At 39.9% G+C, this 15,441-nt stretch overlaps 1 protein-coding gene across 2 annotated transcripts in view; it reads right to left on the reverse strand.

The window, feature by feature from the left end:
• Nucleotides 1-2,054: 2,054 nt before the first annotated feature.
• The window catches only part of ABCB5 (ATP binding cassette subfamily B member 5), a 124,221-nt gene continuing 110,834 nt past the window's right edge, over nt 2,055-15,441 (reverse strand). The window contains exons 26-28 of one of the 2 annotated variants that reach the window (XM_053609153.1): nt 13,018-13,224; nt 4,463-4,609; nt 2,055-3,016 (exon numbers count right to left, since the gene is read on the reverse strand). In XM_053609153.1, the coding sequence (XP_053465128.1) occupies nt 2,819-3,016; nt 4,463-4,609; nt 13,018-13,224 (552 nt within the window). In that variant the 3' untranslated portion in view covers nt 2,055-2,818. The remainder of the gene's footprint in view (nt 3,017-4,462; nt 4,610-13,017; nt 13,225-15,441) is intronic. The other variant, XM_053609154.1, reaches the window with a different exon arrangement.

Here is a 15,441-nt window from a genome sequence, read left to right on the forward strand (position 1 = left end):
TTGAGATTAGGGAATATGTCTTAATATAGACAAAAGTCTTAAGGGAAATTAGACCCAAAAGGTTCTAAAAGAAATTAGGTGATGTTGCTCAAGTACCAAATTATTTCAAAATTAAGTAGATTAAATCAACTCATACACTATAATAAAAGGCTAAAATGAAGTAAATTAAAAATTAACTGAAAATTAAAATTGTTATACAATTGGAAAGAAAGAGTTTTTATGAACTTAAACTAGGCTAGAGCAGAAGTCAACTATCCAGTGTGTCACCAGTGACTGATAATAACTGTGACAAGGAGATGGCAAGGCATGATCATTGAAGAAAAACAGCCACAGCCTCCAGGGCATCTTTTCAGTAAATGTGTGTTCCACTTTCTTATCAATAATGCACCTGTATGATTTCTGCCTTTTCATACTGAATTACCAAGTATTTATTGAAAATCTAAGGCACTGTGAAAAGATTTGGTGCCCTAAATAATTTGGCATTCATTGCTTAAAACAAACTATGAGCTACCAACCTAAACATCTTGTTATTTAATCATTTATGGCTTTAATAACTTCTTTAAAATTTAAAACCTAGATTTAAATCTGCTGTAGCACCATTTCATTTCTTTCTTTTTTTTTTTATGCTAAAAATATCCATTCCTAATTTAGCTTCTTTTTTGGCTATAGAGTACCCTGCTTTAAGAAAAACTAAAGGAATTAAAAAGTCAGAATTACGGAATTGATACGATGTATACATGTGGTGGTTCATTTTTGAAAAATGATTACAATTATTTCCAAAATCTTGAGCTCATCAAAATAAGGTAATTCCATAGCTGACTGAGGATAAGGTGCTTTGATAACATTAACACTGTGGTTTTACCAAAAATGATATCTTTTAAGAATAGTACAGTAATTAAAATTTTTAACTTGTGGCAGCCCCGTCTCCCCCCAAAAGTACTTGCTGTCTACTTACCTTCTGATTTTATCAGTTGATAAACTCAGAGATCCTTGAAAAGGTTTGTGACCCTAATTCTCAGCATGGTTGCTTGGCCATTTTGGGCAATGGCTTTGTTTTGTAGAATTTTGGAGCATTCTGTAAAATTGTTTGAAGTAAAATGGGAATAAAAATTAGCAGGGAGGGGCCAGGTGTGGTAGCTCACCCCTGTAATCCTAGTACTTTGTAAGGCTGAGATGGGAGGATTGTTTGAGGCCAGGAGTTTGAGATCAGCCTGAGTAAGAGTGAGACCTGTCTCTACAAAAAATAGAAAAATTAGTCAGGAGTGGTGGTGTGCACTTGTAGTCCCTGCTACTTGGGAGGCTGAGGCAAGATGATTGCTTGAGCCTAGGAGTATGAGGTTACATTGAACTGGGCAACAGAGCAAGACCTGCACACACACATACGCACACACATACACAAATAGCAAGACTACTGATTAGAAAAGAAAGTGTTTTTTTGATTCCTGTAGGTGAGGGGTAGATATCAACAGGATCAGGGGCAAGTGGGCGTTGGAGGCACTCTATTGCCCCTCTACGAGGGATTACAGACTTGGAACCTGAGGTGCTGCTGGTCTGAGGTTCTGGGCATCTCCATACCATATTTCCCTTCTCCTCCTATCTACCTTACTCCAGAAAGAGAAGCTGCCAAGTGTTTTATATCCATGCATAGTGAAACATCCACAAAGCAATCAATGCCAGTGCTTCTAAGCAATGCATCTGCTTCTCAACTCCCCAATCTTAATCTTATTTTTATTAAAAAGAAGTAGCATAATATACAAATGATTTTATGTATTTATGGTTTAATTTTTTAAATAAGATTTCAGATGATTGACAAAGTGTATTTCAGAGAGGCTGGCTAGAGGTGTAAATGGAAGAAAATATGGTGAATAATAAAGACAAAATCACTAGATGATGTTACCTGTTTAAGTAAATGGAAGATATAGCTCAGTTTACCAATATTGTTATTTATACAGTACTTTTCAATCATTCATATGTTACATATAATAAAGTACATGCAATATTTAAACAAATTGCTTGATTAATAATAAATGCATTTAAAAAATTTCACCCTCAATAAAAGTAGATCTTATTTTAAGTAAATAAGTGTTTATACACAGGTTGGCCTGTAATTTATTCTGTCAAACCCAAAACCTGGAATACTGAAATCTTCAGGCTGGATCCTGTGAGTTTCTTCTCTTTCTGGTGGAGTAGGAGATAGCCACCTAATTCTGCCAGAATTTTACACTGGAATGCTCCTTATCCCTCCTCCCTCAACAAAGGGATGCCAAGTAATTTTGGGAAATAGCATATATCTATTGAGAGAAAGAGAGAGAGATAACATGAAAGAAATTCCTGTGGTTTGGAGAAAAGGACTAGCACAGAGTCCTCTAATGCATTTTATAAAACTTTTTACATTCCTAATTAAAGACAATCTTCCTGCAGTGCCATAGGCCCAACTATATCTCGTGCTCTCTTTGCTTAAACTTTCAGCTTAACTAAATGGATAATTTTTACTCTGGGAACACATTTCCAATTTTATAGTAGAAGTTGGTGGGAAAATAAATTTACTTGGCAGAAAACTGCTTTACAAGCAAACATGCTAGAACTTTTTTCTAAAGTGAGGGATATAGGCAATTTACCCACATGAATTTAATAAATTTTTGTTTGCTTTTAAAAATCTGAAGGGAAGATGATGCATTAACGGAACATGTCTGTACTTGAGTAGCACGATTCTAGGTGTTGATATATGCAGTAAAAGAGATCAAAGCATGCCAGGGAATTACTAAGTACTTGTTCTTTGCGTTGCAGAAAGATCAAAATATGTGCTAACTCAACAGCATCACTGCACTGACTGTGCATTTACTAATTTAAAGTACACGTCTCGATTTCTTAGGAGCTCTTGATGAGTTCCCTGTTCCTTTATTTTTCCATTGTGCAGAACCACTATCAAATCTGCATTCTGTATTGTGGAGAGTCTGTGAGTGACTACGAGGCATGTCCTCTCCATCCTGGCTTGGTTAAGGGCCTGCTGAACCACCTGAAAGAGAGAAGGATCAGTGATCACAGTTTGGGTTAGATGTTAATAAACTTGCCTAAGTCAAATCAATTAAGGTAATCTAATAATGTTATCTTATCTTGTATATCCCCAAAAGAATCGTCCTACTTAATGAAATATTCACTCTTTCAATAGGAATGTAGAAAAAGTAATTATAGATACATTAAATAAGAATTCCAGTTGGGAAAGCATTTGTGACAATAAATAAAATTAAAATGGTTGTTTACAGGTAAGTGGTTCTAAACTCAAAATTAGGGAGCAGTATCCCTAATAGACTTGTCTAATTTACTTGCCTCATTTTCTCTAATAGATGATTATAATATTTTTTTGGTAGGATATAGCTGTAGAACTGTCGTGGCTAAAATAGCAGCTGAGTTAATGATGAGGTTATAATGCTTTGTAGAGGGAATGGAAGTGAAAACCAGTATTTGTTAAATGCATAAAATGTTTCTGTGATGGCTGTCTGATTTAAATTCTTGTAATAAACCCAAAAGGTGGAAGTATTTTCATTTGTCTGATATATGAACTGAGGTCTGACCAAGGTCATACTGCTAGGACTCCAGGATTATCACCCAGATATGTCTTCTCAAAGTTATGTTTTATTCTTTAATGCCACTGTTTCTTTGGGAATCAAGAATGAAAGTCATCTATACGTGGCAATCATATATGGATTAATTTAACTTCCTGGGCAATTAGGTCAGACACCCTGTATTAGAATTTAGGCAAGTTACTTAACCTTTCTAAACCCTAGTGAGCTAATCTATAAGGTGGGTATGTTAATAAGCTAATTCATCAAGTTGTTGTGAAGATTGAAATAATAGCATATTTTGAACACTTCACAAATATTCATGATTATCATTCATTTAACTGATGTTCACTTACTGAATAAGTGCCTAAAGTAGTTAAGTTAATAAACTACCAGGAGAAAAGAACATAGGAAAATTAGGCAAAAGAAGGTGATACTCTCAGGCATAATGTCATAATGTCCCTTTGTTTTCTGATTCCTACTCAGACCAGGCTGAGTCACAGTCTGTAGAAGGTACAATAACTAACAGGCTCTGATATCGCAGTATTGATTACTCTTTTACCCATTTATATTACTTTATTAATTTGTTTGGCATCATTGGAATAATAATAAAATAGAAAAGTAATTTTTCTCAGACTCTTTCCTTGAATGGAAAAACATTTCAAGAATTAAGCCCCTTTTCTTAATAAGACCAAGTCAAGTGAAAAAACCTTTCCAGAACCTGACATGCTCTCTGTCCCAACACCAACCTTCCCCCCACCTACCGACCTTTTAATTGGAACTGGACTTTATAGCTATGATTCTTTTCAGGCTTTTCCTTTCCCAAACTGAGCTTGGTTTCTTCCAAGACACTGCATGCTCATATTTGGTATTATATTCTGAAGTGAAAAAGAGAATGTTACCTTTTCACTGTCATTATCAAGAGCTGAAGTGGCTTCATCCAACAATAAAATTTTTGGTTTTTGGAGAAGAGCCCTTGCAATAGCTAGTCTTTGTTTCTGGCCGCCGGAAAGCTGTGTTCCTTTCAGTCCAACTTGTGTGTTGTATTTCTATTACAAGAACATGCAATTAAGAAAGCCAGGCTGGGTTATTTAAATTAGTATGGCAACTGTGGGCAAGAACCAAATATTTCAAATTTTGCTACTCCTGAAAATTTGCTTCCCAACACATGCTGAAATCTATTCTTGGGCTTTCTGGTAAATAAATGCTATACCAGGAGTAAACATGACCATCTTATTTACATATCCAGTCTGATCACAGACAGCAGTCTGATCTTTGCTGTTATGTTCCTAGGAGGAAAATTTTCAAATCAAAGCACAAGAAAAAAATTATTGGCAAGAAAAAGTTTGCTGTAAATATAAATCTTTTCCATTAATTTATATTACCTTCCATTTTCAGGTCATAATGATTCAAAGGAATATATTTAAAAACAATAAGGAAATCACTGGTTTCCTTCTCTTTGGCTCTTGCTAAACCTCTATGGGCACATCTCTCCAGATACCAGGAAGCAATTCTCAGTGGTGCGTGCATCTTTGGAAATAATAGGTTGGCCTCTTGAAACAGTCTGTTCCACTTTTCAGGTCACCAAAGGCTAAGGGTGATATTCAGCACTTCATAGCGTTTCCATAGCTTCTCTACTTACTAACAGCCCCATTTCTTCAGTATTTCCATCCATAGAAGGGTAAAGGCACTTTCACACAAATTTGGAAGGCACCTTGGTCCTCTAAATCACAGTTGTTCAGTTCAGGTGGTGTGAGCAGGTTCCTGCCTGTTTTCTAGATTGTCCATTGACTTTCCTTCCTTCCAAGAGCTCACCCTGCTTTCTAGAAGCCCCCGACAGCGCTCTAGGAAACCTGTGCCATTGGTACCAGATGAGAACGTGTAGAGGGGTCAGCTCTACTGAGAAAGCGGGTCCCCGTGTACCACCTTTCCAGGGTGAATCCTGTGGCAGCATTTCAGGGACGATGCTGTAGGTGACATGTCTGCTGTTCATTTTATTTCAGTGTCCTAGAGAAGCTTGAATGGGCTGCCTTTCCCTCCACACCCAACTGCCTCCAGGAGGGACCTTTTGGGTAGTGAGGGTGTTGAGAACCTGTCTCACAACCTTGTAACAAAACATGTCTACTTCATCTCAAAGTTTACTTTTCAGTTTAAAATGCAAAGCTGCTTGCTTGATATCAAACAATGAGCGCTTGACTTACTAAAGCCTAGTAAAAATGTCTTTTCTCAAGTGAATACTTGATAAAGAACACAGGCTTTAACCATCTCCTCTGTGATTTCTCTGGGACTGTCAGCAGGCCCGGCCCCTTCCTCCTGAAGTGCATTTTATTAAATTCAGAATCATAGGGCAGGATAATCAGATACAACTAAGTCTGTCATTCATTCCCAAACAACTGCAAAGTCCCCACTTAAATCAGAGGATTCAATCTTAAACCGAGACTTGGTACGTGAGGTGGGAATGTTAATGAGCTTGCAGCTCTTTTTGCCAATCAAGCTTAAATTGTATCTGTTCTTCTGGGCTAGCAAAAGAAGACCCCAAACTAACTTAGCAATCACTTTGCATTTCTTGGCCTTCTCTGGCTTGCAGAAGGATGCGAATTTAAAGAATGAATCGAATGAAAAGTAAATTTCAGAAGTTTTGCCTATCATTTAGCAGAACGGATTACAAACGTACATGTCTTCATAGCCACCTAAAAGCAGTTGCATGTATTTAAACTGAAGGTTTTTTTTTTGTTTGTTTGTTCTTTTAATGAAGAACATGGAATTCATTCTTTGCTGTTTAACTGAAATTCTCAGTCAATTTTCTCGCAAATACTGGGATGGTAAGTGCCATGAAATCACCTCTTTTAGGAGAAGCTCAAGGGGATGGTTCCAGTGGTCCAAATCCTACTTTGGAGCGGTGCTGTGGGGAATTAGGAGCATCCACACCTGTGTGTCTCTCGGAGGAGCCGTGAGATCAAGGCCGTGTGCATCACCTTCTTCCCTTGCCCTGGGGCCTCAGGATGCTTCCATGAGATGTGCTGTAGATGGTTTACACTCAGCATGCTCCAAATTGACTTCTTACTCCGAGCCCTCCTGGTTTGAGGTGACAGACAGAGCCACGATCCCTCACCTGAAACCCTTAGAGCTACCCATGTTTAAACATCCTGATACTTTTAATCTTAGAAGAAAAAAATGCTATATATTATACACCTACCATATATTATCTATATTTAATATACAATATATTCTATATTATGTAACATCCCCAGAAAGGCCTGGGACAGCAAGTGGTAATTAAATAGATGGATATTTGTATAGACACATTTGCTTATTCATTCTAAGTAAGAAAAATGAAGACTATATTATAGCCTCAAATCATTTTCCACCAAATGAGTTTGCACCAGACATAACAAAATGTGAGTGTGTGTGTGGATGAGGGAATGCGTTGAGTTTAAGTGCTTTTGGAATCTGGGACTGGAGGTAGATGTGGACCTGAATATATCTCATCCAAACTGTGGCAAAGCGCCAGAACCTACCCCGGTAGTGGCTGGCTCTGCCATCCCCACGGAGCCACTTGGATGGCTGTTGGCTGGGTTTCAACAGTGAAGTGTTTATTGTTTTAGTTTGATCATGTCATTTCCCTGCCTAAAAATGTCTAGTAGCTTCCTAATAAGACAGTCCAGACTTTTTAGGTTAACATATCACATTAAGTCCTTGCTCATATTTTGGTCTCCTCAATTCCTTACTCTTTGCCTTATGTTCCAAGATTTTTAATTTTTCCCCAAACACTGAAAACCCTTTTACGTGTATGTTTCTTTATGAGTTCATTCTGTCTGCTAAGAATGGATTTGCCCCTCTCTGCGGGGTGAGCTCCTGCTCAGTCTTGAAGACCCAGTTCAAAGCAGCATCCTCCATGTGGCGCTCTCTGGGGCTCCCTCTCCGTCCTCATCCCTGCTCTGTGCTTCTTTCCATCAGGCTGCTCAGCACACTGCTCATTTCCTTTTCATTTCTACAGTCTTGAGCCAAGTCCTGGCAATTCCACTTTTATAGTATCTTTTAAATCCATTTCTTTGTTTTATCTCACTTTGTTTATTATTATTATCATTATTTTGAGACAGAGTCCCACTCCACTGCCCTGGATAGAGTGCCATGGCATCATCATAGCTCACAGCAACTTCAAACCCTTGGGCTCAAGCAATCCTCTTGCCTCAGCCTCCCAGGTAGCTGGGACTGCAGGCATCCACCTCCAGGCCCAGCTAGTTTTTTCTATTTTTGGTAGAGACAGGGTCTTGCTTTTGCTCTGGCTGGTCTCAACTCTTGAGCTCAAGCAATCTGCCCACCTCACCCTTCCAGAGCGCTAGGATTATAGGCATGAGCCACCCACCAGGCCCTATCTTACTTTATAATTACTAATTTAGACCTTCAAAACCTATCCTTAGAAATAGCTTCCAACTCATCTCCTAGTCTCCCCAGCTCTTTGTCACTCTCTACCACTAGATGAGTAATTCCATTGTCCAATTCCAAACGGGTTACCTATTCAAAACTCTTCAATGACTCTTTAGTATGGTCAAAAATTAAAATTTCCTTCCCTGCTGTTGACATGCCCAGTGTTACCTGTACATGCTTATCAAATACCACACCTTTATACACGCCAATTTCTAGTCAAACTGCTTGCCATGTTGTGAGCATGCTTCCATAGCTTCCATCTCTGTTTTTATTCAGGCCATGGCCATTGCCTCAGTACAGAGAATGCCCTATTACAGCCTTAACTGTTCTCATTCTCCTTGATCAGTTCCCAGGTCACCTCTAAACTCTTTAAAGGCCTCCTCTGATCCCCCCGACAGCACGACTCCATTCCCCCTCAAGATAGCAGTTTGTTTACACTTTTTGCGCATTATGATTATTTGTATCTTTGTGGATCTGTGGTCATCAGACTATATTGTATTGGTGTTGGTAATCTTCTCTAAATAGTAGACTACTGGTTTGCAAAGAACAGATCTGTGTCTAGTGACAGTGCTTGGCTGCTGGAATGGAGCAATGAAAATAGGGGATGGAAACTTCGAGGGTGCAGGACAGGACAGATGGAGTAATCCATAAAGTCTGCAGTGAAGGTAAAAGAAGTCCTCAGAAAGCAGTGTAGCAGCCACTTCAATTTGCTAAGTAATCCTTAGAGAGGATTAAAATTAATAGTAACTTGATGTGTTATATGTGAAGACTTTCTTCCTATGCTGGCTTTATGCGTGGATATATTTTTGCTCTTTGAGTGTTACTGAAAGAGTTGAACTTTTCTTCTAAACTTTTGCTCCACCGTGTTAACATCAAAACTATTGCCTTGTATTTGGAGGGGATGCTGGGTTCCATTTATTTGCTTTAGAAAATTAATTCTAGCCACAGGAAATGCAATAAATTATAAGGGTTGTTTCTTCTTCTTTTTTTTTTTGGAGACAGAACCTCAAGCTGAACCCCTGGGTTGACAGCTTGAGGCAGATGGAGTGCTGGAGCGTCACAGCTCACAGCAAGCTCCGACTCCTGGGCTTAAGCTATTCTCTTGCCTCAGCCTCCCAAGTAACTGGGACTACAGGTGCCCGCTATAGCGCCCAGCTATTTTTTGGTTGTAGTTGTCATTGTTGTTTGGCAGGCCTGGGCTGGATATTCAATCCCGCCAGCTCTGGTGTATGTGGCTGGTGCTTAGCTGCTTGAGCTACAGGCGCCGAGCCATAGGTTTGCTTCTACTTTTTCTTCTCCGAATACCTAGGTCAGAACTGAACGTGCTCCTGAGTATTGCTGTGAATGAAGGGACATCCTGCTTGCCAGCTCTGGAGGTTGCTTTAGACATCCCTCTGAAAAGAGGTGTGGGACACCTTTGTTTCCAACTATAAGACCCCCAGCACTGCCCTGGTTATGACCCTTCCACCTCCATAACAGCACAAAGGGGTGGCTCCGTCTTCCTTGCTGTTTTATGGTGGAAATTTAGTTTTTGGTTCCCAGGAGAGCTGGGTTATACATGGCTAGTTTTCTCTCTTTCCTTTCCCCAACCAACTCAACAAAAGAGGGTAGCCTTATCTTACCTAGAGTACTAACCCAAGGCCTTTAATGACATGTATTTTTTCTAAGAATTTTCTGATTTAAAATTTTTCTTTTTTTGAGACAGAGTCTCACTTTGTTACCTTTGGGAGAGTGCCATGGCATCATAGCTCACAGCAACCTGAGATTCCCGGGCTCATGTGATTGTCTTGCCTCAGCCTCCCCAGTAATGGGGACTACAGGTGCCTGCCACAATGCCTGGCTATTTTTAGAGATGGGGTATCACTGTAGCTCAGGCTGAGCTCTAACTCATAAGCTCAGTGAGCTACTGCATCTGGCCTGATTTTAATTTTTTAATGATTTTATTTTTGCACCAGATTTCCTTATGGTTCTAACATGTTTTGGAGGGAACAATAGTATAAAGGTTAATTAATGTTAAATTTAAAAATACAGACAAATAAGCTAATCTTTTTTTAGACAGAGTCTTACTCTGTCAACCTGAGTAGGGTGTCATGGCACCATAGCTCGTAGGACCTCACACTCCTGGGCTCAAGAGATCCTCCTGCCTCAGCCTCCTGCGTAGCTGAGACTATAGATGGCCACCACAACACCCAGCTAGGTTTTTTTTATTTTTATTTACTTTTTAATTTTTTAATTGTTTTTGAGGCAGAGTCTCACTTTGTCACCCTTGGTAGAGTACCATGGTGTCATAGCTCACAGCAACCTCAAACTCCTGGCCTTAATCGATTCTCTTGTCTCAGCCTCCCAAGTAGGTGGAACTACAGAGGGACACCACCACAACTGGCTATTTTTAGCAATGGGGTCTTGCTCTGACTCAGGCTGGTCTCAAACCTATGAGTTCAGGCAATACACCCTCCTCAGCCTCCCAAGTGCTGTATTAAAGGCATGAGCCACTGTGTCTGGCCCGTTTTTTTTTTTTTTTTTTTTTTTTTTTTAGTAGAGATGGGGTCTCGCTCTTGTTCAGGCTGATCTCAAACTTCTGAGCTCAGGCAATCCACCTTCTGTTGCCTCCCAGAGTGCTAGGATTATAGGCATGAGCCACCTCGCCTAGATATCTCCATAAAATTAATTAATTCCTTTCCAAAGTAAAAAAAAAAATTCACTGTGCTAACATTTTACAATAGACTTCAACAACCAAAATGTTTAAAAAAAATGGTCTTTTTTTTTTTTTTTTTTTGAGCCAGAACCTCAAGCTTTCACCCTGGGTGGAGTGCTGTGGTGTCATGGCTCACAGCAACCTCCAACTCCTAGGCTTAAGTGATTCTCTTGCCTCAGCCTCAGCTTCCCTAGAAGCTGGGACTACAGGTGCCCGCCATAATGCCCGACTATTTTTTTTTTTGGTTGTAGTTGTCATTGTTTGGCAGGCCCGGGCCGGATTCGAACTCTCCAGCTCTGGTGCATGTGGCTGGTGCCTTAGCCACTTGAGCTACAGGTGCTGAGCCAAAAAGGTCTGTTTTCATTTTTATTTATTTTTTCTTAAATTTCATAATAAGATGAGGGTACAAACATTAGGTTACATTGACTGTATTTGTTAGGTAAAGTCCAAGTTGTAGTTGAGCCCTTTACCCAGAAGGTATATTGTATACCCTTATAAGCACAATGAACCTTTACAGTATATAGTTTCAGATAAATTCAAGGAATAGGGTAATGAAAGGAATAAAAGATAATAATCATTTTAAGGATAATAGTCAGGTCAGGTGTGGTGGCTAACGCCTGTAACCTTAGCACTCTGGGAGGCCAAGGCAGGTGGATTGCTTGAGCTTAGGAGTTCAAGACCAGCCTGAGCAAGACTGAGAGACTGTCTCTCAAAAAAGCTGGGCATTGTGGTAGGCACCTGTATTTCTAGCTAGTAGGGAGGCTGAGGCGAGAGGATCACTTGAGCCCAGGAGTTTGAGGTTGCTGTGAGCTATGATGCCATAGTACTCTACCCTGGGTGACAGGTGAGACTTTGTTTCAAAAAATAAAATAAAAGTTAAATGGTACAAATATAATTGAATATCCTCTTGCAATAGATAAATGAAAACAAACTATCAGGGTGATATGGATAACAACCTGACCACAAATGAAAATGCAGTGAGAGCTTTGGTTAAAAAGAGAATTACCACTTAAAGAAATTCACAGGGTCACCATATTTATAAAACATATGTTTAAGCCTTCTAATATACTTAGTAGTGTAGAACCTTACCAGAGTAAGAGTGATTGTATTAATGGCCTGTTTCTAGCTATAGGCTGCATTCAGTGTGGACAGGAGATGGTGAGGAAAGATCTAAACGTATAAAAGTTAGTTATAAAAGGGCAGGGCTTTAGATAGTTGTTTGATATATTGGTTGTTAAACTTAGCTATTTCCTTTTAAAGTGAGTTTTAAAATCACATAAAAATTAGTCTCTAAAAGTATCTCTATTTTTATTTTGAGTGTATATGCTGTGTGTGTGTGCGCCTTGTAAACACAGACGTTATAAGTACTTAAAATTACAATGATTTGTCTCTGTGCACTGTTTCTGGGTTTGTATCAATGCTTGTTATCCTAAAGCTTTCTCTACAGTTAGCCAAGATTTTTAACTTTTCTGAGATTTTGCATCAGCCGTCGCACACAGCCAATATGGAAAACAATGTGACAAAAATGACAGGCAAGGATCTTACACTCTAGTGGGGAGAGGAGATGCTAAGCAAGTGAACAAGCACTCGGGGTCACTTCAGACCTTGAGCAGTGCCCTGAGGACAGTGTGATAGGGGATGGGAGTGGTGGGGAGTCTTTCAAACAGGAGGCCTGCGGAGGCCTCTGCACTGGTGACCTTTGAAAGGGCTTGAAAGTGAAGGAGCTAGTTATGCACAAAACCAGAGGAAGGAAGGTCTGGGCTAAGAAAGAGCAGATCAATGTGCTGAGATGGGGAGCAAGTTGGCATTTTCATGAGACAGGAAGGAGACCAGCACAACTGCAGCCGAGTGAGCTGGCTCCGGGGAGGCAGCGGGGCCCAGGTGGGGAGTCTGGGCTTCAACACGGACTAAATGCAAATGGCTATCTGAGGCAGTTTTAGGAAGGGAAGAGATAGCATCTAATTTGTGTTCTTAAAGGATCCCTCTGGTTGCTGTGAAAAAGAATTATTATTCAGAGAGCAAGATTGGAAGCCAGATTATAGTGGTCCAGAGAGCTTCCTGGTGGTGTGGGCGGGAAGAGTGTAGATGAGAAGAATCAAAATATGAACGTGAATCCAGTGAATATTAATGCATTTTGTCTTAGAAAAAGTAGTCATCTGAAAATCCCAAACATGACTTTTTACATCGGACTTTGTGTTTTATGTCTAACTTTAGATACTGGCAATAAATACATTATATCATCCAAGGGATACCTGAGAACAACTTCTTAGGCCCAGCAACTCTTGTAGGCTTGCTTGGCAGCTTAGTAACTCAAGATTTCAGATATTTTCTTACCTCAGGGAGACCTTCGATAAAAGAATGGATGTTTGCGGCATTCGCTACTTCTTTGATCTCTTCTAATGGCACAGTGCGGCTGTTATCACCATAGGCGATGTTCTCAGCAATGCTGCAGTTGAAGAGCACAGGCTCCTGAGAAACGATTGCTATTTGGGAACGGAGCCACTGCACATTCAATTCTTTTCCATCTATACCATCAAATAGCTGCCAAGAGCAGAATGGAGAATGATGTGTTAAGAACTAGTGTATCAAGTTACGGTTCACTGTATTCAGACATATACAAATCATAACATGAAGGTTAGGAATTCAAGCTATTTCAAAGTATAATGTTACCCAAGGAAGGCCCATAAATCATATGTTGTATAGAAGCAAACAGTGTGTAAGTCACTAAAATGCGGACTCCTAAACTTACCTGACATTTCTAAGAATAGTCCAGAGTCCTGCCTAGAGTCTGGAGTAAACCCTGGTTGCTCTATACTGATGTCAAATGACAAATGACAAACTGCCCCCACTGCTGTAACAGGACCCAGCTTTGTTAAAGTCCAATGAGAGAGTAGGTGATATAGCAGCAGTCCACCTGCACGTCACTCGCACACAGCCATGTTTATGCACGTGGCCATTTAACAGTGTTAACTGATATTTGATGAGCATGGCTGCTACGTGATGGGGACTCCTGAGCAGCACTGGGGAAACAGCGGTAAAAAAGAGAAAGCTCATATTTGGAATTCTTTTTTTTTTGTAGAGACAGAGTCTCACTTTATGGCCCTTGGTAGAGTGCCATGGCATCAAACAGCTCACAGCAACCTCCAACTCCCGGGCTGAAGCGATTCTCTTGCCTCAGCCTCCCGAGTAGCTGGGACTACAGGCGCCCGCCACAACGTCCGGCTATTTTTTGGTTGCAGTTCAGCCGAGGCCGGGCTTGAACCCGCCACCCTCGGTATATGGGGCCGGCGCCTTACCGACTATGCCACAGGTGCCGCCCCATATTTGGAATTCTTTATCTGTCATTTCAGTATTTTCATTTTGGTTGGGATCCCTTGCTATATAGCTGGTGTGATGCTTTGGGGGTGTTCTGTCACTCTGACTTTTCATACTCTCAGAATTCTTGTGCTGGTTTCTTCTCATACAGAGAAGGTGTTGCTTCTGGTTTGGGAATTTTCTTTTGTTTAGATGGGCCTTTTTTTCCTTTCTACACTCTTGTTTTTTTTTTTTCAATGTATTTATCCTCCTAAGGAGTATTTAATGATTTTCTTTCTTTTTTTTTATTGTTGGGGATTCATTGAGGGTACAATAAGCCAGGTTACATTGATTGCAATTGTTAGGCAAAGTCCCTCTTGCAATCATGTCTTGCCCCCATAAAGAACTCAATGAGATACAAGAAAAAATGGAAAACAAACTCAAAGAAACAAAAACATGTAGAAAATGAATGAAAAATTTACTAAAGAGACAGACATATTAAAAAAAATAGAACTTCTGGAAATGAAAATTTCATTTAGGAAAATACAAAACATAGTGGAAACTTTTAAGAATGGACTAGACCAGGCAGAAGAAAGAATGTCAGAGCTTGAAGACAACTTTTTCAATTTAACACAGTTGGTCAAAAATAGAGAATAAAGACTTAGTCTAGTTAATTTTTAGGAACTATGCAGAAATCCTTGTGATCTTTCCCTTTTCACTTCTTATCATATGTTAATGAAGTAGAAACCATTAACAGGATGATTTGTCTTTGTTAAAGTTATTTACATTTTCCAATCATATTGTAAGACGAAATATATGTCTTTTGTCCATGCTACTTCCCTGTACTGTCTATGGTACTTCCCTGTAGACAATTCTCTTGGGATACTATAAAATAAAGCTGATTTTGTGCCTTGAGGCTGGCTGCAGCCATCAGCTGAGTCAGACCCCCCACCCATAAAAAAAAAAAAAAAAGAAGATCCTAATCCTTGTCACGCTTCCTTTTGTTTACATAAATAACACCAACTCATTAAAATTTTTTAAGTAATATAAAAAAAAAAAGAGAGAGAAAGCTCTTCCTCTCTTGTGGCTTATATTCTAGTGGAGAGAGGCAGGCAAGGAACATACTAACAAGTAACTCAACAAACTCAGAAAGTACCCTGAAGATAGTGTAATGGGCTAAGGGTGACTGAGGTGGGGGAGGCTGTGGAGAGAGGTGAGAAGGGGCTGGCTAGGAAGGCTGTAAGGAGGGGATCAGCAGACCTTGATGTGGATGATGAGAGGGAATCCGTAAGGAAGTGAGAGTAGAAGGTTATCCTATTCCAGGCAGGGGAATAGCAAGAACGAAGGTTCACAAGTGTGTTTAAAGAGCAAAAGGAAGCCAGACAGATTGACACAGTGTACGATGATCTGGTGAGCGAGAGGAGTCTGGAGAGAAAGGCAGGGGCCAGCTCGTGAAGGACCTTG

This window comes from Nycticebus coucang, chromosome 11 (genome assembly GCF_027406575.1).
Source record: "Nycticebus coucang isolate mNycCou1 chromosome 11, mNycCou1.pri, whole genome shotgun sequence".
NCBI classification, from domain to species: Eukaryota; Metazoa; Chordata; class Mammalia; order Primates; family Lorisidae; genus Nycticebus; species Nycticebus coucang.